The 25,418-nt window shown below is 42.7% G+C and overlaps 1 protein-coding gene across 1 annotated transcript in view; it reads right to left on the bottom strand.

Moving 5' to 3' along the window:
• Positions 1-5,285: 5,285 nt before the first annotated feature.
• TMC6 (transmembrane channel like 6) overlaps positions 5,286-25,418 on the bottom strand; it is a 108,939-nt gene continuing 88,806 nt past the window's right edge. The window contains exons 16-21 of the mRNA XM_069752514.1: positions 21,603-21,678; positions 18,823-18,956; positions 17,827-18,003; positions 14,665-14,743; positions 12,561-12,638; positions 5,286-5,505 (exon numbers count right to left, since the gene is read on the bottom strand). Coding sequence (XP_069608615.1) covers positions 5,488-5,505; positions 12,561-12,638; positions 14,665-14,743; positions 17,827-18,003; positions 18,823-18,956; positions 21,603-21,678 — 562 coding nt within the window. The 3' untranslated portion in view covers positions 5,286-5,487. The remainder of the gene's footprint in view (positions 5,506-12,560; positions 12,639-14,664; positions 14,744-17,826; positions 18,004-18,822; positions 18,957-21,602; positions 21,679-25,418) is intronic.

Here is a 25,418-nt window from a genome sequence, read left to right as displayed (position 1 = left end):
CAACTGCTCTTCTCCTGCCGGCCAGCAGATGGAGACAGATGGCGGGCGCACTGCGCATGCGCCCGCCATTTTCTTTTGCCCAGAAGATGCCGGCGGCCAGGAGGAGCAGCAGGAGGATCCAGGGACACAGGTGAGTATTGTAGGGTCCCCGAATCCCCCTATTTCTCCGTCAGAGACAGAGAATTACACTTGGCTTTTTTTTTTTTTTTTTTGCGATCGCCGGTAAAAAGTTAATTACCGGCGATCGCAAAACAGGGGTCGCTAAAACCGACCCCCGATCATGCTCTTTGGGGTCTCGGCTACCCCCGGCAGCTGAGACCCCAAAGATTCTCGCGGGGCCGGCCGGCGGGCGCACTGCGCATGCGCCCGCCATTTTCAAGATGGCGGCGCCCACCGGGAGCCACGAGGAGCATCGGGGGAGATAGGTAAGTATAGGGGGGCCACCTGGGACCCCTTTTCTCTATCCTCCGATGTTCGATCACATCGGAGGATAGAGAAATTAAAAAGAGATCGCGTTTTTTTTTTTTGCGATCGCCGGTAAACGGTTAATTACCGGCGATCGCAAATGCGGGGTGGGTTAAAACCCCCCCGAATCATGTTCTCTGGGGTCTCGGCTACCCCCGGCAGCCGAGACCCCGGAGAAAATCCGACTCTGGGGGGCGCTATTTACTTTTTCCACAGCGCCGTTAATTAACGGCGCTGTGGTTTAAGTACCCTTAGCGGCCGCCGTTAAAAGGCGTATCGGCGGTCGCTAAGGGGTTAAGCACTACAGACTGAATCTGTCCTCCTCTGCTGACTTGACCTTTGGCAGAAGGGTGCTGCAAGTGGTGGTCGCTCCCAAAGATGTTTCAATTCTCCAGAAATCTTTCAGGTGTGCTGTCATAAATGAAGGCAAAACACTAAGGTTACTTACTGGTAGCTGTTTTTTTCCAGAACCCATGACAGCACCTTCTTACCTTATGGGTGTGCACTATAGTTTGGGTTTTTTATAATGTGGTGTTGGTTATGTGTGTAAATTAATAGTGATGAGCGAATATACTCATTACTCGAGATTTCCTGAGCACGCTCGGGTGCCCTCCGAGTATTTTTTAGTGCTCGGAGTTTAAGTTTTTAGCACCGCAGCTGAATGATTTACATCTGTTAGCCAGCATAAGTACATGTGGGGGTTGCCTGGTTGGTAGGGAATCCCCACATGTACTTATGCTGGCCAACAGATGTAAATCATTCAGGTGCGGCGCTAAAAACTAAAACTCCGAGCACTAAAAAATACTCGGAGGTCACCCGAGTATATTTGCTCATCACTATAAATTAACCCAGAGGTCCTCTCATGCTCTGTAACAACTGAAGCAGAGGAGAGGTACTGCCCTTTTATTTCAGTAGGTTTCCTGTCCTGGCTGGGCGGATCCCTCTCTCAGGTGTGCAGTCATAGGTGAAGGGAAAAATAATAATTTACATTTTTACCACCAAGATTGTGTGTTAGCCCCAAATTTTACATTTTCATACTGGTAAATTAGTAAAAATGACACCAAAATTTGACCCACAATTTCTACTGAACGTGGCTGTACAGTACTGCTTAGCCACACGGCGAGACTCAGGAGGGACAAAGCGCAGATTTTCCTAGAATAGTTTGCAGACTCCATATACAGAACCCTTAAGAGTTAGTAAAGCAGAATCCTCCCCCCTCAAGTGACCCCATTTTGTAAATTATACACCTTTGGGAATTTATCTATAGGTGTAGTGACGATTTTGACTCCATGGGCGTTTTCCAGAAACAAGCAGTAGTGGATGTTGAGTGAAAATTGCAAACTGCCATTGTAGTGACCAGTATGTTGAAGTGACCAGTACATTGTAGTGCCTGTACATTGTGCCCAGATCATGCACCCGTAAATTAGGCAGGCTCTCATTACTACAGAAATGACAAATATGTGAGCGCTAAATGTGGTTTAGATACACTGGGGCTCAGAAGGGAGGGGACATTTGCACAGCACAGAAGTTGCTGAATTTCTTTTGGAGCAATGAGCTATTTTGCTTTTCTGAAGCCTTTGTGCTACCAGTAACGTGGAAGCCCCCTATAATTCCGTTAACAGATGATGGACCTAAGTGGGGACTTGCTTTTTTTGTGGAATGAATTGAAGCTCTTGTTCAGAACCTTTTACATAACATTTTGGATCACATTTATCCGGCGTGCTGCGCTGAGTACTTACTTTGGGGTTTCCATCTAAATCTCCCAGTGACATGACAGATGAAACCCGCGAGGGATCCAGTTACTCTGGACTCCGTCTGGCCTCTGTTCAGTGATATCCTTTTTAGAAGTGCACAAAACTGTGCTCAACCGCGCATTTATACTCACCTAAAAAGACAGACACCGCTGATTATAGGGAATCTTCCGCTGAGGGTTCTATCTGAATTGTATGTTTCAGAGATTTACATGGAAACCATGCTCCTCGATGTTGCTGTCACTACTGATAACGGCATCAGTGGGGTTAAGGGCCCACGGTTGGTGCTAGCACTGATAGTAGGCCTTGCTGCAGGGTGTCAGCTCTCACATAGAGAGCTCAGTATGAGCACTCGCGATCAATGCGCCGTACATACACTTCTATTCATTCTATTTATCCCTGTGTGGCCCAATCATATAAGTTAAACCAAAATCAGGTCCTTGCATCATGTTCTCATACAATTTACGCAGTTAATAGCCCTCTGTGTCTGTACTGCTACATACTTAGGCTGTTAACTGGTTCATGCAGCATTACATGAACACTCGATCCTTACACTATGGCTGGTCCGAACAGCGAAAGCAATTGTTACCATCCACCTCTCGTGTCTCCCCTTTTTCCTCTTAGGCTACTTTCACACTAGCATGTGTACCGACGCATCCTGTGACAACGCAGCACAACGGGGGCAGCGGATGCATTATTACAACGCATCCGCTGCCCCATTGTGAGTTGTGAAGAGGAGGGGGCTGAGTTCCAGCTGCGCATGCGCGGTCGGAAATGGCGGACACGACGCACAAAAAAACGTTGCAAGCAACGTTTTTTTGTTCCAACGGTCCGCCACAACACGACGCAACCGTCGCACGACGGTTGCGACGTGTGGCAATGCGTCGCTAATGTTAGTCTATGGGGAAAAAACGCACCCTGCAGACAACTTTGCAGGATGCGTATTTTCGCCAAAACGATGCATTGCGACGTGCGTCGTACGACGCTAGTGTGAAAGTAGCCTTAGTTTGTAAGCTTGTGAGCAGGGCCCTGATTCCTCTAGGTATCTATTTTGAACTGTGATTTTTGTTATGCTGTAATGTCTATTATCTGTACAAATTCCCTCTAAAATTTGTAAAGCGCTGCGGAATATGTTGGCGCTATATAAATAAAATTATTATTATTTGCGAGAACACAGCTCCCGCAGAGCAGTATATGTATGGGGCATGTCAGGAAGGGGTTAATAACCAGTAAAGGCTACGTAGACAGCTGTGAGTAAATATCAATAGCCTGTGAAGCTTCATGGATATTGGCCCGCTCCCAGAATAAAAATATCAGCCCCCAGCTATCCACTTTCCCTCTGCTGGATAGTAAAAATAAGGGAGCCCCTCTACTTTATTTTTTTAAATGATTTATTCAAGAAATGCAATACTGAAATCTACACATGCACTGCACATGCTATCAGCTAAACCAGGCGCACGCTGATGAGTAGTAGTAGTAATCACCCTACACCTGACCACTGTTAACCTTTTCACCCTGTTAACCTTTTCACCGCCGGTCACAGCTGCTGACTCGCACGCTATTATCTGTGTGACAGCGTAGGAACCGCAGCGCTGTGACCGGCAGTAGCATGTAAGGTTACTGCCGATCAGAGTCGATGTTTCCCACGCTTTCACACAGAGGACAGTGTGGGAACTGATAGATGTTTGGGTCCCCCATACATTTGAATGGGATCCAAGTTCAGGCTTGAGTATCTTTTTGGAACCCAAACCAAACTTTTCAAGTTCGTACGAACCCGATGGATCTGAACATCAACAAATCTGCCCATCCCTAGTTATAACCGACACATCTACAGGTTCCCATCAGTGCGTCAGCTTCCATCTCACAGGCAGATGGGGTTGCAGTATTGTTGCAATATAGCAGAGCTTAGATAGGTGCAAAAAAAATATGTCTGCAAGAAGACAAAGTTAATTTCTCCTATTCTGTTTTAGATACTTGTCTCACACTGGTAACTCCCCTTTATGTAAAATAAGCTCTGGAGGTGGACATGTCTTCCAGGCAGTGTCCTCCCCATAGCCTGGAAGAGGACATTTACATAGAAGAAAATTGTGGAATTCTCTGGAATAAGACATCAGATCGCAGATATTAAGGTGTCATTTTATTCAGCTTCCTATGACCTACATGTCCAGATAGACGGCTTAGGAGGGTTGATCCTACTGACAGATTTCTTTTAAAGATTAATTTCTTAAATTCGCATCTAGACGTTTTCCAACCAAACTGCGAAGCAGGGAGCAATGAGCATAGTGAGAGATTTCACCAAGATATTGCGGCTATGGAGAAAAGATATCAAAGAAAATGGAATCCTTCAATGCTTGGCGATTACTGTTAAGACAATTGTAAGAGATGATCCGATGCAGGAGTACATGAGACAAGCAAAAAAAGTTGTTACTGAATAAGCACCTAATTTTGTAGTGCAATTTTTGTACCTGTTCGCAATAATGTTTAGATATGTATTAGTTATTTGAATTGTTGCCAAGTTTCCTCTAAATAAATCAGAAAATTTACATAAAGATGCAGAATATTTTATATTTGTAAAAATAATAATGTTTCCAAGTACTGAAACAGTTATGCATTAATTATATGTAGCAGTAAAAGGAAAACTCTTTGATAGCATAGAAACGAGCTATCTAAAATTTTTCATTGTCAGATTTGAGTTTAGGAGGTCAAAATCATTAAGAAGTGGCTCATTTCATAACTGAACCTTACAACTCTTGAATCTATGTAGAAGAATGATAACAGATTTGGCTGAAGTTCAGTGTCGGACTATCAGACTCTCAAATTTACTGGCTTATAGGGCTAAAGCCCCACAGTAATCCAGCATTGCCTGCAATTTACTGCATTACTGTGACATGAACTGTAATTTCAATATCTGCTCTTTAGGAGAGAAGCTCAACTTTACCTGCCATAAATTAAAACAGAAATTCCAGCACAAGTCCAGCTAAAATGTAATCTTATAGAACTATAGTTGTGAATTACTATCTATGCATAATACACTGGTTACATGTGTCTGTGGCCCAATGAAGACAGTAGTGACAGCAAAACATTTATTATAAATAGACAAATATAACAAAGTGGTTATTTCAGTCATTGAAATGTACAGTGTTTGGCAGGATCATAAAGTCACATCACGTTTTTGGTGAGATGAGATGAGAGTCTTTGGCACACATCAAACTCCAGTTTCCAGTGTTAGGTGGGCAAGTTAATTCTCCAGTTTGCTTAAGGTATCAGTCAGTCAAGTTCCAGTGTTTGGCTGAAAATAATGATAATTTAGAACTTCGTCAATACAAATGGTAATAATCCACATTTATGTTAATAATCTACATTTATTTTAAAAAGAACATATGTTTGATTAACCAATATTTACATCTGATCTAATTAAGGGGAATCTGTCACCACATTTGACCTATCTAAAATCTATTAATATGGGCATACAGATTATAGAATGCTGAAAAAAGTCCTACCTGTGTGCCTCATATCAGATGCCTTCTTGTTGAGAAATTATTTTATATCACTTTATTTATATAAATTACCTCTTCCAGTCTTCGGGGAGGATGTTGCCTACCCCCCAAGGAAGAAGCAAATGCAAAACGCGCGTCGGGGTTTGTTTCCTGTCTGAGCAATCTGTTGTGAATTCTGTGGCTGAATTCACTCCTGTGGTCACAAGTGGTACTGCAGCTTCTGAGCTTCCTTCCTCAGGTGTTCTGGTGAGCTCGTTAGCTGTTTCATTATTTAACTCCACCTGATTCTGTTTTCCTTGCTCCTTGTCAATGTTCCAGTGTTGGATCTGAGCTTCTGGATCTTCCTGTGGCCTGCTGCTCTGCTTAGATAAGTGCATCTTTGCTTTTTGTTGCCATATTTTCTGTCCAGCTTGTCTTTTGGTTTTGCTGGAAGCTCTGGGACGCAAAGGGTGCACCGCCGTGCCGTTAGTTCGGCACGGTGGGTCTTTTTGCCCCCTTTGCGTGGTTTTTGCTTTAGGGTTTTTTGTAGACTGCAAAGTTCTCTTTGCTATCCTCGCTCTATCTAGAATATCGGGCCTCACTTTGCTGAATCTATTTCATCCCTACGTTTTGTCTTTTCATCTTACTCACAGTCATTATATGTGGGGGGCTGCCTTTTCCTTTGGGGTATTTCTCTGAGGCAAGCCAGGCTTGTTTTTCTATCTTCAGGCTAGTCAGATTCTCAGGCTGTGCCGAGTTGCATAGGTAGCGTCAGGCGCAATCCACAGCCACCTTTAGTTGTGTGTAGGATAGGTTCAGGTATTGCGGTCTACAGAGATTCCACGTCTCAGAGCTCGTTCTATTGTTTTTGGGTTATTGTCAGATCACTGTATGTGCTCTGATCGCTGGTACACTGTGTCACTGGATTGCATTCATAACAGTACAAGGAGACCATGTATTGATTACCGCCTTCTTAATAAGATCACTGTTAAATTTCAGTATCCCTTGCCATTGTTATCTGACTTGTTTGCTCGGATTAAGGGGGCTAGTTGGTTCACTAAGATAGATCTTCGTGGTGCGTATAATCTGGTGAGAATCAGGCAAGGAGATGAATGGAAAACTGCATTTAATACGCCCGAGGATCATTTTGAGTATCTAGTGATGCCGTTCGGACTTGCCAATGCTCCATCTGTGTTTCAGTCTTTTATGCATGACATCTTCCGTGAGTATCTGGATAAATTCCTGATTGTTTACTTGGATGACATTTTGATCTTCTCAGATGATTGGGAGTCTCATGTGAAGCAGGTCAGAATGGTTTTTCAGGTCCTGCGTGCTAATTCTTTGTTTGTGAAGGGATCAAAGTGTCTCTTCGGTGTGCAGAAAGTTTCATTTTTGGGGTTCATCTTTTCCCCTTCTACCATCGAGATGGATCCGGTTAAGGTCCAAGCCATCCAGGATTGGACTCAGCCGACATCTCTGAAAAGTCTGCAAAAGTTCCTGGGCTTTGCTAATTTTTATCGTCGCTTCATCTGTAATTTTTCTAGCATTGCCAAACCATTGACCGATTTGACCAAGAAGGGTGCTGATTTGGTTAATTGGTCTTCTGCTGCTGTGGAGGCTTTTCGGGAGTTGAAGCATCGTTTTTGTTCTGCCCCCGTGTTGTGTCAGCCAGATGTTTCTCTTCCGTTCCAGGTCGAGGTTGATGCTTCTGAGATTGGAGCAGGGGCGGTTTTGTCACAGAGAGGTTCTGGTTGCTCAGTGATGAAACCATGTGCTTTCTTTTCCAGGAAGTTTTCGCCCGCTGAGCGTAATTATGATGTGGGCAACCGAGAGTTGCTGGCCATGAAGTGGGCATTCGAGGAGTGGCGTCATTGGCTTGAAGGAGCTAAGCATCGCGTGGTGGTATTGACTGATCATAAGAACTTGACTTATCTTGAGTCTGCCAAGCGCTTGAATCCTAGACAGGCCCGTTGGTCGTTATTTTTTGCCCGCTTCGACTTTGTGATTTCGTACCTTCCGGGCTCTAAAAATGTGAAGGCGGATGCTCTGTCTAGGAGTTTTGTGCCCGACTCCCCGGGGTTATCTGAGCCGGCGGGTATCCTCAAGGAAGGAGTCATTGTGTCCGCCATCTCCCCTGATTTGCGGCGGGTGCTGCAAAAATTTCAGGCGAATAAATCTGATCGTTGTCCAGCGGAGAAACTGTTCGTCCCTGATAGGTGGACTAATAAAGTTATCTCTGAACTTCATTGTTCGGTGTTGGCTGGTCATCCTGGAATCTTTGGTACCAGAGAGTTAGTGGCTAGATCCTTCTGGTGGCCATCTCTGTCACGGGATGTACGTACTTTTGTGCAGTCCTGTGGGATTTGTGCTAGGGCTAAGCCCTGCTGTTCTCGTGCCAGTGGGTTGCTTTTGCCCTTGCCGGTCCCAAAGAGGCCTTGGACACATATTTCGATGGATTTCATTTCTGACCTTCCCGTTTCTCAAAAGATGTCAGTCATTTGGGTGGTCTGTGATCGCTTTTCTAAAATGGTCCATCTGGTGCCCTTGGTTAAATTGCCTTCCTCCTCTGATTTGGTGCCTTTGTTCTTCCAGCATGTGGTTCGTTTGCATGGCATTCCTGAGAATATTGTTTCTGACAGAGGTTCCCAGTTTGTTTCAAGGTTTTGGCGAGCCTTTTGTGGTAGGATGGGCATTGACCTATCTTTTTCCTCGGCTTTCCATCCTCAGACTAATGGCCAGACCGAACGAACCAATCAGACCTTGGAAACATATCTGAGATGTTTTGTTTCTGCAGACCAGGATGATTGGGTGTCCTTTTTGCCGTTGGCTGAGTTCGCCCTTAATAATCGGGCCAGCTCGGCTACCTTGGTTTCTCCATTTTTCTGCAATTCTGGGTTCCATCCTCGTTTCTCTTCAGGACAGGTTGAGTCTTCGGACTGTCCTGGTGTGGATTCTGTGGTGGACAGGTTGCAGCAGATCTGGACTCAGGTAGTGGACAATTTGACCTTGTCCCAGGAGAAGGCTCAACTTTTCGCTAATCGCAGACGCCGTGTGGGTCCCCGACTTCGTGTTGGGGATCTGGTTTGGTTATCTTCTCGTCATATTCCTATGAAGGTTTCCTCTCCTAAATTTAAACCTCGTTTTATTGGTCCGTATAGGATTTCTGAGGTTCTCAATCCTGTGTCTTTTCGTCTGACCCTCCCAGACTCCTTTTCCATACATAATGTATTCCATAGGTCGTTGTTGCGGAGATACGTGGCACCTATGGTTCCATCTGTTGAGCCTCCTGCCCCGGTTTTGGTGGAGGGGGAATTGGAGTATATTGTGGAGAAGATTTTGGATTCTCGTATTTCTAGACGGAAACTCCAGTATCTGGTTAAATGGAAGGGTTATGCTCAGGAAGATAATTCCTGGGTTTTTGCCTCTGATGTTCATGCTCCCGATCTTGTTTGTGCCTTTCATGTGGCTCATCCTGGTCGGCCTGGGGGCTCTGGTGAGGGTTCGGTGACCCCTCCTCAAGGGGGGGGGGTACTGTTGTGAATTCTGTGGCTGAATTCACTCCTGTGGTCACAAGTGGTACTGCAGCTTCTGAGCTTCCTTCCTCAGGTGTTCTGGTGAGCTCGTTAGCTGTTTCATTATTTAACTCCACCTGATTCTGTTTTCCTTGCTCCTTGTCAATGTTCCAGTGTTGGATCTGAGCTTCTGGATCTTCCTGTGGCCTGCTGCTCTGCTTAGATAAGTGCATCTTTGCTTTTTGTTGCCATATTTTCTGTCCAGCTTGTCTTTTGGTTTTGCTGGAAGCTCTGGGACGCAAAGGGTGCACCGCCGTGCCGTTAGTTCGGCACGGTGGGTCTTTTTGCCCCCTTTGCGTGGTTTTTGCTTTAGGGTTTTTTTGTAGACTGCAAAGTTCTCTTTGCTATCCTCGCTCTATTTAGAATATCGGGCCTCACTTTGCTGAATCTATTTCATCCCTACGTTTTGTCTTTTCATCTTACTCACAGTCATTATATGTGGGGGGCTGCCTTTTCCTTTGGGGTATTTCTCTGAGGCAAGCCAGGCTTGTTTTTCTATCTTCAGGCTAGTCAGATTCTCAGGCTGTGCCGAGTTGCATAGGTAGCGTCAGGCGCAATCCACAGCCACCTTTAGTTGTGTGTAGGATAGGTTCAGGTATTGCGGTCTACAGAGATTCCACGTCTCAGAGCTCGTTCTATTGTTTTTGGGTTATTGTCAGATCACTGTATGTGCTCTGATCGCTGGTACACTGTGTCACTGGATTGCATTCATAACAGCAATCTATCACAGGTACAGCATTTACACGCTAACACTCTCTACCCTGACCCTAGGTGCATTTCCTTGTCAGCCTTTCCAAATATAACCATCTAACCCTTCTTATGTGTACACTGCATCACAAGTATATAGTGCATGAATGCTTTTACACCTATTCAGGTGCTGTACCTTGTTTATTAACAACTTCACAATGCCTGCATATTTTCTGCCACCTTTATATTTCACACTACCTCAGCCATGATTATTGCATTATAGCACTTCACTTATAGTGGCATAGTTGTCACCTTATGAACTTTCTTTTTATGAGTGACTAAACACACATACCACTTCATTCTTGTAGCCATACTGGTATTATTGGTTTGCTATTATCTTTTCTTTATTTTGTCTGCACATAAGCAATAGCACTTTATCCTTCTTTTTAAGGGACATGTAATTAATCTAAATGACTGTGTAAATCTGTCTTACCTGTCACAATTATCGTGTATTTATAAAGCCATTCTGCTCAGCCGTCACTCTGCCATGTGTTCCCTAACCCTTCTGTGAACTTTATTTAATACTTTGCTATTAATTCTATTTTAATATTTATATCAATAAAATTTTCAATTTTATCCGTGTTTTTGTACTTCCCTCTTTTTGATTCTACACAATAGCTTAAAACATAGTTCTTAGTGTGAGACATGTAATGACAGATTCTACTCTTGATCTCACTTCAGAGTTGTGTGTGATTACACAGTAATTGGAGAAGAGAAAAGAGGAGAGTGTGATTAATAGCACTTGTTCAGCTTTTAGTTCACAAAATCAGCATTGGGAGAGGCACTACAGCAGAGCTGAGAGCACTGTGAGAGAAGAGCTGCAGATGCAGCGGTATCTGTAATGAGAAATCTTCTTTCTGCTGTACTGCCTCTTCACTGATGTGAACTGAAAGCTGTAAGGTGCTAATAATCACACTCATCTCTGCTCTGTCACTCTAATCACACATAGCTCTGCAGTGAGATCAGTGAGGAGATCAGTGTTTGTCATTACATGTCCCACACAGGAGAAAATGTGTTCCAAGATATTATGAGGGCATGCCGTTCTTTCCCCAATGTGTTGTTGCTTGCTTTTGATTGGTCAACATCAAACAGGGGAAGAAGTACACGCAAAAAGTAAGTAATGTCTGTTTGGGACGTATCATAAAGTTATAACCTAAGTTTTAGAAACTAATTTCTCTGAAACGTATATAAGGAAAACTAAGAGCAATGTTTCAGTCAGGTCTTCAGCCACTATTCCTTATCATATTCAGTTTAAGATGCCAAAACTGGTGATAGATCCTCTTTATAGGGAAGTCATGATTTTTATTTTTGTATTAATAATTATAGCCTCAATTATTTTTAATACAACATTAAATATACCTTTCTAAAATATAATTTTTAATTCATTAAAAAAAATTCTGCAGCTGCTGGGGGCTGCCATTTTAATTTGCTGGTGTGTAAGAGTCTGAGCACGACACTTATACACCGCAAATATGGCTGTCCCACACCATAAGAGATGTAGTTGGTGTTCAACCATATCTCCTATACTGTGGCTGGCTCAGCTGTGAACTGGGCATGCACCCTGGACTGTCCAGTTTACAGCTGTAGGGGGAGCCAGGCACCATCTTGTTGTATTTCACAGCGGTGCTGCAAGCTATAATTCTCCCCCATCACTACTCACAGTGCTCAGGGTGAGAGGGGACAGGAGGTGCCAGGTTCAGGGTGGTGGTCAGTGAGTAGTGCTCGATAGTAGTACAATGTCAGGCTACAAAGCGGTTCTCGCAGGTAGCAGTCACCACCACAGAGTTGCTCTGAGGGGTGAGAACACTGCATATGGCAGAGACTTCTTCAGGCAATGAGAACAGCATGGTAGCCTGGAATTAGTAGGACAATGTCAACTTGCATGCACCACCACAGTTAACGCTGCATTGTTCAGACCACAGCAGTGTATAAAACAAAAAACCTGACCAGCACCTCCGTATAATGTGAACAGGTGCACGCTGCAATGACTACATAACTTGCAAAAAAGAGGGACGCAGCAGTACTCTATAGAGACTAATATATATGCAAACATAAAATATAACATATTTACTGAACTGTATTAAAAAATAAAAACATATGTATATATAGTTTTAAAAACAGTACTTACAAAAATGAAGGTTCTTAGCGCATAAAGTGGCCAATTCATGTGAGCCCATCAACCGTGACAAGGTGACACTTCTCTGATCGGTCCTATCATATTCTAAAATATGCTTCTTGGGCTTTACCAGTCCATTTAAATAAGTAGGTTTAAAACCCAGGAGAGGCATGTTTGCCCATTCACACTGTAGGCTTAAAGCCCAAGAGATGCATGTTTTAGATGATAGGATCCGTCAGAGAAAGACGCAGTGGAGGCTCCAGCAGTTACTGTCATTCATCAGGAGACTGTAAAACCCCGTTAAAGCACACATGACTTTACTGTACATTTTGTAGTTTTAGCTACAATCTAAACTATCCATATCCACTTCATTATGTTACTGAAAGCACTTCCCTGCATCACATAATTACCCGGAGTAGGCAGGAGGTCATACCTTTGGCTGCTGCGCTCTGCTCTTCTTCTCATAAACTGAATTAAGTCTGTTGATGAGGAAGCGTTTGTCTTCTCCTTCCTACAGCAATAAAGTAAACCACAAGAACATTTTAATAAATGCTTAGATCAGACCTTTAGTTTTAACTAGTGATGAGCGAACGTGCTGGGATAAGGTGTTATCCGTGCATGCTCGGGTGCTAATAGAGTGACTTTGACGTGCTCGAATAATATGTTCGAGTCCCCCGTGGCTGCATGTCCCGCGGCTTTTCCACAGCCACAACACATACGGGGATTGCCTGTTTGTTAGGCGAGGCTCCCATTGCGTTAATGGGACCGCGCTAACGGACAGTGTTGCACGGCGAAATTAACGCCGTGCAATGCGTCCGTTAGCGCGCCCATTAACAGCAATGGTGACACGCATCACTAGCGCGTGCCATTTTCGGCACGCGCTAGCGATGTGCCAGTGTTTTGTGGTGCGCCGCGGACGCTGCTTGCCCGAGGTCCGTTCCCCGCTCTCGCAGATCGGAGATCTGTGAGAGCGGGGACGTTTAACGCGACCCCTTTACAAAACATTGCGTTAGCGCAATCCGCTAGCGCTAGGCGCTAAACGGATTGCACTAACGCAATCTGAACCTAGCCTTCTCTACATGTATTGCGGCTGTCGAACAGCAACGAGACATGCAGCCGCAGGGACTCGGACATATTATTTAAGCACATCAAAGACACTCGTTTAGCACAGAGCATGCTCGGACAACACCTTATCCCAGCACCTTCGCTCATCACTAGTTTTAACAAATTGCTTTAACCTTGATAACTTAATAATAAAACACTCTGAGAATCTGTCACTGCAGGATTGTATTGCTGTCTATGTATCGTGTTTGGTTCTGCACACTGAATTCTATGGCATACAGTACATAGAAAATGTACAACTAATATGTGGCCTGTGGGAAGAAGGAAACTGGTACTAAATCAAACTGCTTGGAGAATGAAGAAACATTTGTTTTGCTTCAGTGTGTTCAGACATCAAGCCCTTTTATTTCTAATATATGAGGCTTATATTTTATGGTACATATATTTTAGCATTTAGTTGTTCTAGTTTTAGAAGGAAATTGAGAAAACAAACCCAAAAATGTCCTACATGTATGAATCACGCCCAGGAGAAGAGTTCTAACTCTGCTAATCAGCTAACTCTGATTTCAGCCATCTAAGCATTTTCGTGCCTTATTGAAACCCAGAACTAATATTGATTTTTACCACACATTGAACTTTATACAAAAGAAAACCCTCAAAACAATGGTGGAATTGCGACTTTTTCACCATTTACCATACTTTGGGTCTAAAAAGAGTAAAAACAAATCCAAGTGGGGGGTCAAGTAAATGGTGTCATTCAAAACTACAACTCCTCCTGCAAAAACGCAAGCCCTCTGTACGGCTATGTAAGCTCAAAGTAAAACAAAAACTTATGAATCTTGGAAGAAGATAAGCAAAACACAAAAGTGCAAAAATGAAAAGTGGCAACAACGGGAAGTATATTGCAATTGCAGCCATGTGTGTTTCAGAGAAAATATAGTTTGAGAAGCCGGTCGGACACTATAGGTAGGGAATTGACTAGTTTGGTGCAGACCCCAGATGGCTTCTCCCCGCTCCAATAAGTCAGGTCCCCTTTTATAGTCCTTGGCTAGCTTATCAAACTATGTTTTCTCTGTAAAGCGGCAGTGCTTGATAGTAAAGTTGCATTCACACATCCGTGTCACGATCGGAGATTCATGGAGCAGATACGCGTCTCCCAACCTGAAATCAAGAGCCTCTCAGGCATTTATGAGGCTCTCAAGCTCAGTTCAGGAGCCTCGTGGCCAGTCCGTGCATCTCGGTCTGTACTCTGTATATGACACACAGATATGTAAATCCAGCCTAAAACACACCAAGCTGCATCCATGCAACCAGGCTCCAAATTCTAATGACAGTTTCCCTTTAACAGTCAGTCCCATCCCTTTGAAAATCAATAAATCATACAACTTAAAAGGCTACCAAACTGGTGTTTGAAAGAAAATTCAGAAGAAAGCACGGCTTTATCTCTTATGTGACATATCACTAGAACTACTTACATTTGCAATCTGCTCCTTCAGCAGCCGTATGATTCTCCTCTGTCCATTCACAATCTGAATATGGAAGTAAATTACAATCCTGAAAAAGATAAGACACTTCATCGTTAGCTATCGAGAATTTATAACTAGTGGAGAAAAGTTGAACTTAAAGGATCCACGTCTATTTACAACATGCACAAGCAATATCACTCCAACAGTGAAACAAAAAAATAAGTGGTGCTTTAACTCCTTACTGACTGAGCCAATTTGCTACTTAATGACCAAGCCAATTTTTATAATTCTGACCACTGTCACTATATGAGGTAATAACTCTGGAACGCTTCAACGGATTCCGCCGATTCTGAGACTGTTTTTTCTGACATATTGTACTGCATGTTAGTGGTAAAATTTCTTCGATATAACTTGAGTTTATTTATGAAAAAAATGGAAATATGGTGAAAATTTAGAATATTTTCACACTTTTAATTTTTATGCCCTTAAATCAGAGAGTCATGTCACACAAAATACTTAATAAGTACGGTAACATTTCCCACGTCTGCTTTACATCAGCACAATTTTGTAAACAAATTTTATTTTTGTTAGGACGTTATAAGGGTTAAAAATTGACCAGCAATTTCTAATTTTTCAAAACAAAATTTACAAAACCATTTTTTTTAGGGACCACCTCACATTTGAAGTGACTTTGGGGTGTCACTATAACAGAAAATACCCAAAAGTGACACCATTCCAAAAACTGCACCCTTTAAGGTGCGCAAAACCACATTCAAGAAGTTTATTAACCCTTCAGATGCTTCACGAGAACTAAAGCAATGTGGAAAGAAAAAATCTTACTTTTTTCACAAAAAAATTACTTTGGAACCATTTTTTTTTATTTCCACAAGGGTATCAGGAGAAAATGAACCACAACATTTGTTGTGCAATTTCTCCTGAGTACAACGATACCCTGGTTCAGAAGGGAGAGAGCACGGTTTGATTTTTTGAACGCAAAATTGACTGGAATCAATGGTGGCATCATGTCACATTTGGAGACCCCCTGATGTACCTAAACAGTGGAAAATCTAACTCCAACCCTAACCCCAACACACCCCTAACCCTAATCCCAACCCTAACCATAACCACAAACCTAACCCCAACACAGCCCTAACCCCAACCCTAACCCTAACCACAAACCTAACCCTAACACATCCCTAACCCTAATTGTAGTCCCAACCATAACCCTAACCCCAACCCTAGCCATAACTTTAGCCAAACCCTAACTTTAGCCCAACTCACTTTAGCCCAACTCACTTTAGCCCAACTCACTTTAGCCCAACTCACTTTAGCCCAACTCTAACCCTAATGGAAAAATGGAAATATATATTTTTGTATTTCATTAGTTTTACATAACTAAGGGGGTAATAAAAGGGGGTTTTATTTACTATTTTTTTTTTATTTTGATCACTGTGATAGACCCCATCACAGTGATCAAAATGAACCAATAGGAAAATTTTCCTATTGTTGCCGGGTGCCGGCCAGCAGATCTCAGCGAGCACACTGTGCATGTGCCCGCCATTTTCTCCTGGAAGAAGATGCCACCGACCCGGGGAACTTCATGGGGGGATGCCTGGACACCAGAGGTACCGGGGGGGGGTGATCGGAGAACCCAATTTCTCTCTTCTTTGATGTGCAATCACGTCAGAGGAGAGAGAATTAAATGGAAAATCTGACTTTTTAAAAATATTTTGCGACTGCCATTATAACGGTGATTGCAATACCGGAGTCAGAAAAAACCGACCCAAATCATGTTCTCTGGGGTCTCAGCTACCCCCAGTAGCCGAGTCCCTGGAGAAATTCCGACACTGGGGGGCACTATACACTTAAACTTTAGAGCCGTTAAAAAGCGGTGCTGTTTTTTAAGTACCCTTAACTGCCGCAGTTAAAAGGCGTATCAGCGGTTGTTAAGGGGTCAAATCAAGCACGACCGCTTTTCCAAATCGTGCCCACTTGTCTGATAATTTTGTTGCCCAATGGATACAGAGTTTACTCCTGGGATGGACATGAATTGCAAACGTGCATTCAACTATGCTGTTTGGTTTTGCCCTTATTCTGTACCTTAGTGTTTACCTAATAGACCACATTCATGTTTTTTAAAATCTTATTGTGTGACTTGCTTTAAAAATGTATGAAAAAAATAATAAGCAAAACCTGACAAAAACTTTCAAAAAGTTTAATGGTATCTGCAAGGAAACCGTTACAAAATACATTTTTCATATCTTCAGTTATAATGGAAACTGTGACACCTATATGAACAAGGCCCTAGTATATGGGACCACAATATACTGCTGCTCACCTGCTTGATGAAACCACAAATCTTCACATCAGTGCTATGCACTTTTATACATGAATGTCAAAAAGCCCCTGAAAAAGCAGGCAGACTGGTGAAACACTGGCGGGATCTTCTGAGCCTCATGGACTGCAACCGTTATTCCTACATTTGGCATAGCTGGACCTATTCACCCTTAATTATTGGTATGCTTTGTGCTCACAACTTATACACTTTCTAATTTGATCCTGCATTTTCTTATATCTTCTTAAGCAGGGATCATGTTTACCAGTTACATACTCTATAGTATGTGTAAGGGTCGATTATCCTGTATTATATGGTGACCATAATATGTGGCAAGCCATTTGACTGTATTACAGGTCAAAGCCAGATATTAGACCACAAAGTGAATGTCTATTAAGAAACCACAAAATCCATTGTAACAAAGTTATCTTATATTGTGTTATATTGGATGTACCATCTTCCATTTTTTGCTGGTTTTCTTAATGCATGAATGATTCACGACACAAGTGGAGAAGATGTTGTAAAAGATTTATAAAAGGGAATGGTGGGAAAAAAATAAATAAATCACACAATAAATAGAATTACATTTCCTACTATGGAAGTCAAGAACATAGAAAGTCTGCTTTTACCCCATACTGAGCTCATTTCTTATTTTCAAGTAAATGAGTTTAAAACAAAATATTCCAAGAGCCATCCATATACCCTAATAGTGGTTGCTCACAGTCTAAACACCCCCGATGCTGAAAATGAATTATAAATCAGGCCATATTACTAAAAAATAACTAACACAATTTAACAATACGTTTCCTATGATTCGATTGTTACCAAGTACTCACAGCAGGACCATAGCCGCAAGATAAATGAAGAATGTGTTTTCCCAAAGGTAGTAGTGAATCCAGCTGACCCAACTGAGCCGGGGATTTGATACTTCCAGTTGCCGGACATAGAACTTCCCTGCCTCGTACATAGTATTTAGAGAGCGGAATGGACCACAAGACACCGAAGGCTTCACACTAAGAACGAGATAGATATGGAGCACAAGAAATAGAAGAGTGTAGTTTACACATCCTATAAAGAGAGTAAATGGAAAATTCTAACTTTGGGAATATGTTGCTTCTACAGATGTTAGTTATATGTTATTTTTTTTATTTTTCATGACTGTTTAATGCCACTTTCTAAATTCAGATGTGTTCAGGTTGCCAGAAAGCAGTGTATTATGGAATGACAGACTATGTCTCCAGAAAAGGCCTCTGCAACTTCAAGAGCATCCCTCTTGAGTGGAGCAAAAGTGCACATGCTCAACCTCCGCTCCAATCATTCTTTATGGGACTGCTGGAAAATCATGATTATAGAGGTCGGCTACTTCTGTCAGTGACAATGAATGGAGCAGAGGTAGAGCATGCACGCCTTCTCTCCATTCAAATGGGGCTGCTTCAATTGAAACATCTGTCCATGCGTTTCTGTGGATGCCAGATACAGGCTCGTTTCTCAGATTCACCCTAAGAAACAAAACATTTTGTGGGCTTACCACATTACCTACAGATAGTGAGAAATCGTTGTAGACATGATACATTTTGGTCAGCATATGAGGCAGGTTTGACAGCATTCCAGTATGACTGCTCATGAAGTTTAATAGGTTACACATTACGCATTACTTACAAATTGATCAATGGATAAAAGAGTTGGAAATGATGTTGTGAAACAGATCCACACCAGGAACACAGCTTAGTATAGTGTTTATATCCATGTCAGAAAAACACAATCTACTTATGGGGTCATGCCCTGCTTTATTGATTCCATTAACTGTTCACCCCCTCAACATTTCTACTTACGACCATACGGTGTAGGAAAGGAACACAGATGCTCCTAAGAAAGAGGGGAAGCACAGTAGCGTGAGAAATGCTGTGCTCATATGTGAGGCTCTCCAGGGCTTGCTTGGAGAACGACAGTTCCTCATCAGACTGGCCTATAAGAGAACAAGGACATATATCACACTACTCAAGTTTGTTAATAAAATATTTAGGCGCATAAATATACTTAAAGGGGTTGTCCATGACTAGGACAACCCTTTCTTCATCCCTTTTCCCCTGTTACACCTATACTCACCTCCGGTGCCAGCACGCTCCAGTGACAGCCTCACACGAGCACAGGTATCTATAGATCTAATAGCTAGAACATGGTCTCCATTCTGATACGCTACAATTATATTAGTTAACAAATACAACTACTAAGCAGACACCAAAGTGCCAAATAGTAGCTTAAAAAAAGGCACTTACTGAATTGTGTTCTACCATGTGTGACTTAACAGAACTATGAAGGATTTTGATTTCCTAGTCTTCTTAACATTTTGGAAGTGTGATCAATGAAGGTATTTACACCGAATAGTTTCATTTTATTTGACATTAAACTGCACTACAGTCATGGCCAGAAGTATTGACACCCCTGCAATTCTGTCAGATAATACTCATTTTCTTCCTGAAAATGATTGCAAACACAAATTCTTTGTTATTATTATCTTCATTTAATTTGTCTTAAATGAAAAAACACAAAAAGAATTGTTCTAAAGCCAAATTGGATATAATTCCACGCCAAACATAAAAAGGGGTGGACAAAAGTATTGGCACTGTTCGAAAAATCATGTGATGCTTCTCTAATTTGTTTAATTAACAGCACCTGTAACTTACCTGTGGCACCTAACAGGTGTTGGCAATAACTAAATCACACTTGCAGCCAGTTGACATGGATTAAAGTTGACTCAACCTCTGTCCTGTGTCCTTGTGTGTACCACATTGAGCATGGAGAAAAGAAAGAAGACCAAAGAACTGTCTGAGGACTTGAGAAACCAAATTGTGAGGAAGCATGAGCAATCTCAAGTCTACAAGACCATCTCCAAAGACCTGAATGTTCCTGTGTCTACCGTGCGCAGTGTCATCAATAAGTTTAAAGCCCATGGCACTGTGGCTAACCTCCCTAGATGTGGACGGAAAAGAAAAATTGACAAGAGATTTCAATGCAAGATTGTGCGGATGTTGGATAAAGAACCTCGACAAACATCCAAACAAGTTAAAGCTGCCCTGCAGTCCGAGGGTACAACAGTGTCAACCCGTACTATCCATCTGCATCTGAATGAAAAGGGACTGTATGGTAGGAGACCCAGGAAGACCCCACTTCTTACCCAGAGACATAAAAAAGCCAGGCTGGAGTTTGCCAAAACTTACCTGAAAAATCCTAAAATGTTTTGGAAGAATGTTCTCTCGTCAGATGAGACAAAAGTAGAGCTTTTTGGGCAAAGGCATCAACAGAGTTTACAGGAGAAAAAATGAGGCATTCAAAGAAAAGAACACGGTCCCTACAGTCAAACATGGCGGAGGTTCCCTGATGTTGTGGGGTTGCTTTGCTGCCTCTAGCACTGGACTGCTTGACCGTGTGCATGGCATTATGAAGTCTGAAGACTACCAACAAATTTTGCAGCATAATGTAGGGCCCAGTGTAAGAAAGCTGGGTCTCCCTCAGAGGTCATGGGTCTTCCAGCAGGACAATGACCCAAAGCACACATCAAAAAACACTAGAAAATGGTTTGAGAGAAAGCACTGGAGACTTCTAAGGTGGCCAGCAATGAGTCCAGACCTGAATCCCATAGAACACCTGTGGAGAGATCTAAAAATGGCAGTTTGGAGAAGGCACCCTTCAAATATCAGGGACCTGGAGCAGTTTGTCAAAGAAGAATGGTCTAAAATTCCAGCAGAGCATTGTAAGAAACTCATTGATGGTTACCGGAAGCGGTTGGTCGCAGTTATTTTGGCTAAAGGTTGTGCAACCAAGTATTAGGCTGAGGGTGCCAATACTTTTGTCTTGCCCATTTTTGGAGTTTTGTGTGAAATGATCAATGTTTTGCTTTTTGCTTCATTCTCTTTTGTGTTTTTTCATTTAAGACAAATTAAATGAAGATAATACCAAAGAATTTGTGTTTGCAATCATTTTCAGGAAGAAACTGAGTATTATCTGACAGAATTGCAGGGGTGTCAATACTTTTGGCCATGACTGTATATGATGTACTGGAAAAACGAGCACCTCACAACTTCCAGAACTTAGAGCATCTGCCACTAACATCTTGGTGCCAGATAGCAAGATACATTCACAGAAGTTGTGGAGTCTTTGCCTCAAGGAGTCAGAGCAGATTTTCTGGCATGAGGGAAACTATACAATATTTGGCAGGCGATTGTATTTTTGGCTAATGATTTTACTCTTATGGCTGTAAATGGAGTTAAAGCCTCAGTACAGGAATTATATTTTATTATCTTACAGTGATAATGGCATTTGGATTTTTTACAGTGATTTTTACAGTGCAATCATATTTATTTGCACCTTTGAATTAGCTCTTCATGTGGACAAAATTAAACTTGCCAGTTACTAATTTTTGATATATGGACAATAATTTTGTCAGTGAAATTAAAATGAGGTCCAACTGCTCCATTTCTACCAGACTGGCATTTCATCACTTTGCAAGTCAACAATCCCTGTTGTATGAAATAGCGATAACACCCGATGCAGTTAATAGAAGTAATTGGTAACCATGCTTAGAGTGCTGTGCAGCTCAGATCTGACACCTCACCTTTTTTATGTAGAACAGCAGGAGCAATTTTAGAGTCTGCACAACAGGGATGAGAGGGCAAAAGAGAACACCCAGCCTGTCCGAAAGAGAAGACACAGGAACATGGTTACACATTGCACTTTTTGTACCTTTTTCTGTTAAAACACAAAAAACAAAACTGTTCTGTTGCAACATTATCACATTTTTTTCTGTCATATAACATTTATACATGTGTCATGCATAATGCATAAAGTGGGCTCAGGAGCTGACATTGCTACAAGTATGGCTGGTCCTGGCTGTGTTAAACAGATGACATCCCTCTATAACTGCAGCAGACCACAGCAATTTAACACTTGAATGTTAAGCTCAATGGTATCGATGGCATCCAAGTGGTCAAACACTAAATGGGGGGGGGGGGACTCTGTCAGCCCATTATCCCCTGTAACACGAATGTTGAGTACTGATGAGCTGTCTTGGCAATCTGGGGCTACTCAAGGCCTTTGATTAGCATCTCAAAAACTAGTACAAAAAAAAGTGATTAAAAACATTGTGTGACAAAATGATACCAAATCAAACTATAGTTTTCACTGTAAAAAAACAAACAAAAACACAAGCCCTTAAACAGTGTCGCTCATGGGAAAAAAAATAAAAAAGAGGATTATAGGTACAAGAATAAGACGACACAAACCAAAAGCTTTTCAACTTTCATAACTAGTAAACCTTACTACTAGCTGTATTTGGTATTGCCATAATTGAACAGATGTGCAAAAAAAAAGTTAAAAGTACTTTCAAGATTGGGAGTTTTTACCTATCTATAGGACAGCGGACAGCTTCTTGATCACTGGGGGTCAGACTACTGGGACCTCACCGATCCAAAGAACTGGGGCTCTAAAGATGCCCATGTGAATTTAGCAGTAGTAGATCATGCACACTGCCGCACTATTCATTATTAATAGGACCACCAGATATAGCTGAGTGCTGGGCTGGGATAGTCTTAAACATTCCCATGAGAATGAATGTAGAGGCAGTGTGCATGATCGATTTACCGTGCCAGAGCCCTGTTCTCGGGATTGGAGGGGGTCCTAGCGATCGAAAGGTTAATCCTCGTTCATAACTTCCAAACTTTAGCCTTTAAAGTAAGTCTTCACATATTGGCATGTATACAGCTTTCATAACTAACAGTGTGGTCAGTATTACAATATTCTTGTCTGATGTAGGATTCTCAACAGTCCTGGATCTTTGCTGGATTTTCTGTTCCATAACCCACCAAATGTTCTAAGGGTGAAAGGTTTGTACTGCAGGCGGCCGGTTCATCACCTAAACTCTTCTGTGAATCCATGATGTTGCGATGGATGCAGTATGGGGTTTGGCATTGTCTTGATGAAATAGGCAAGGCCTTCCCTGAGCTATATGCTGTCTGGATGGGAGCATATGTTCTAAAACATCTATATACTCGTAATGCCCAGCATTGATAGGGCCTTTCAGGATGTGTCGGCTGCCCATGCCATAGGCACTAATGCATCCCCATACATCAGCGATGCAGGCTTATGAACGGTGCACTGGTAAACTGGATGGTCCCTCTTCTCGAGTCTGCAGGACAAGGTGTCTGGTTTCCAAATAGAATTTCACATATTGTTTCATCTGACAAAAGAACAGTTATCCATTTTGCCTGAGTCCAATTTAAATGAGCTTTGGCTCAAAGAAGAGGACAGCGTTTCTAGATTGTGTTGGTTGATATATGGTTTTAACTCGCCTTTGTGGATAACACTGTGGACAGTCCTCAGAGACAATGATGTCTAGAAATATTCCAGAGCCCAGCCATTGAATCATTACTGGTTTTAATGCAGTGCCGCTCATAGATCACGAGCATCCAATATTGCAGTCGGTGATGACCCTTGTGCCCATGGATTTCTGTAGAATCTCTGAATCTTTTAATTATATTATGTAATGTAGCTAACGATATATTCTAAGTATTTGTAATTTTACATCAATGAACATTTTTCTGAAATTGTTCTTCAATTTTTAGCCGCAGTTGTTCACAGATTGGTGATCCACTGACCTTTGCTTTTGAGAGATTTTTCCTCTCTAACATGCTCTTTATATGGCCATGTGTCTTAGTTGAAAATTGACCCTCCAGTTGTTTTTAATTAGTACAACTTACTTTTTCTAAGCTTTTGTTATCCCTGTCCCAACTTTTTTGAGATGTGTTGCTGCCATCAATTTATAAAGGAGTTTTTTCTAATTTGGTTATACGAGACTAGCTATTGAACCCGTTCTACGCCCGGGTGGCGAGCATTTATATTGGTATATGGTCTCCATCCTGCTGCCCTATTCTGTCATGTGCTGCTCCCATCCTGCGCCCCCGTTCTGACATGTGCTGCTCCCATCCTGCGCCACCGCTCTGTAATTTGCTGCTCCCATCCATATGACCCATACGCTGCTCCATAAAGGTTGATGGCCCCATAAGATGCTCCATAGTATATGCCTCATACGCTGCAGCATTATGGTTGATGGCCTCCATAAGATGCTCCATAGTATATGCCTCATATGCTGCTGCATTATGGTTGATGGCCCCCATAAGATGCTCCATAGTATATGCCTCATATGCTGCTCCATTATGGTTGATGGCCCCCATAAGATGCTCCATAGTATATGCCTCATATGCTGCTGCATTATGGTTGATGGCCCCCATAAGATGCTCCATAGTAGTATATGCCTCATATGCTGCTGCATTATGGTTGATGGCCCCCATAAGATGCTCCATAGTATATGCCTCATATGCTGCTGCATTATGGTTGATGGCTCCCATAAGATGCTCCATAGTATATGCCCCGTATGCTGCTCTATTATAGTTGATGGCCCCCATAAGATGCTCCATAGTATATGCCCCGTATGCTGCTCCATTATGGTTGATGGCCCCCATAAGACGCTCCATAGTATATGCCCCGTATGCTGCTGCATTATGGTTGATGGCCCCCATAAGATGCTCCATAGTATATGCCCCGTATGCTGCTGCATTATGGTTGATGGCCCCCATAAGATGCTCCATAGTATATGCCCCGTATGCTGCTCCATAAAGGTTTATGGCCCCATAAGATGCTCCATAGTATATGCCCCGTACACTGCTCCATAAAGGTTTATGGCCCCCATAAGATGCTCCATAGTATATGCCCCGTACACTGCTCCATAAAGGTTTATGGCCCCCATAAGATGCTCCATAGTATATGCCCCGTATGCTGCTGCGATATATAAAAAAAAAAAATAACATACTCACCTATCGTCGCTGGGCGCCGAGTGCTGGGGGGCCTGAGCAGGCGGGGACACCGGCGCGCTGTGGGGGTCAGGTGCCGGAGTCGCCGCTAGCTCAGGCCCCCGACACTTGCTATAGTCACCTGGCCCCGATCCAGCGCTGCGTGCCGCTCAGTGTTCCGGGTCCTCTGGCTGTGACTGTTCAGTCAGAGGGCGGCGCGCATTAAGCGCATCATCGCGCCCTCTGACCTGAACGTCACAGGCAGAGGACCCGAAAGATGGAGCGGCGCACAGTGCTGGAACGGGACAGGTGAATATAGCATACTCACCCTCCTGGCACATCCCTGCTTCTACGTTGGAGATCGCGGTGTGCGTTCAGTGCTTACGCATACCGCAATCTCCTGGGAGCGTCACTCTGTGGGGTCCAGACTGCGCCGGCGCTTGCGCAGTCTATAAAGGCTTCGGACAGAGTGACGCTCCCAGCGTTATATTATAGATTTGTAAATCATTCCATTATGGTTTTCTTTACATTTTACACAGCATCCCTACTTTTTGGGAATTGGGCTTGTATTAAAAGTGAAGTTTTAC

Source organism: Ranitomeya imitator, chromosome 2 (assembly GCF_032444005.1).
Source record: "Ranitomeya imitator isolate aRanImi1 chromosome 2, aRanImi1.pri, whole genome shotgun sequence".
NCBI classification, from domain to species: Eukaryota; Metazoa; Chordata; class Amphibia; order Anura; family Dendrobatidae; genus Ranitomeya; species Ranitomeya imitator.
Note: the sequence above shows the minus strand (reverse complement) of the source record. Positions and strands in the feature narration are given on the sequence as shown.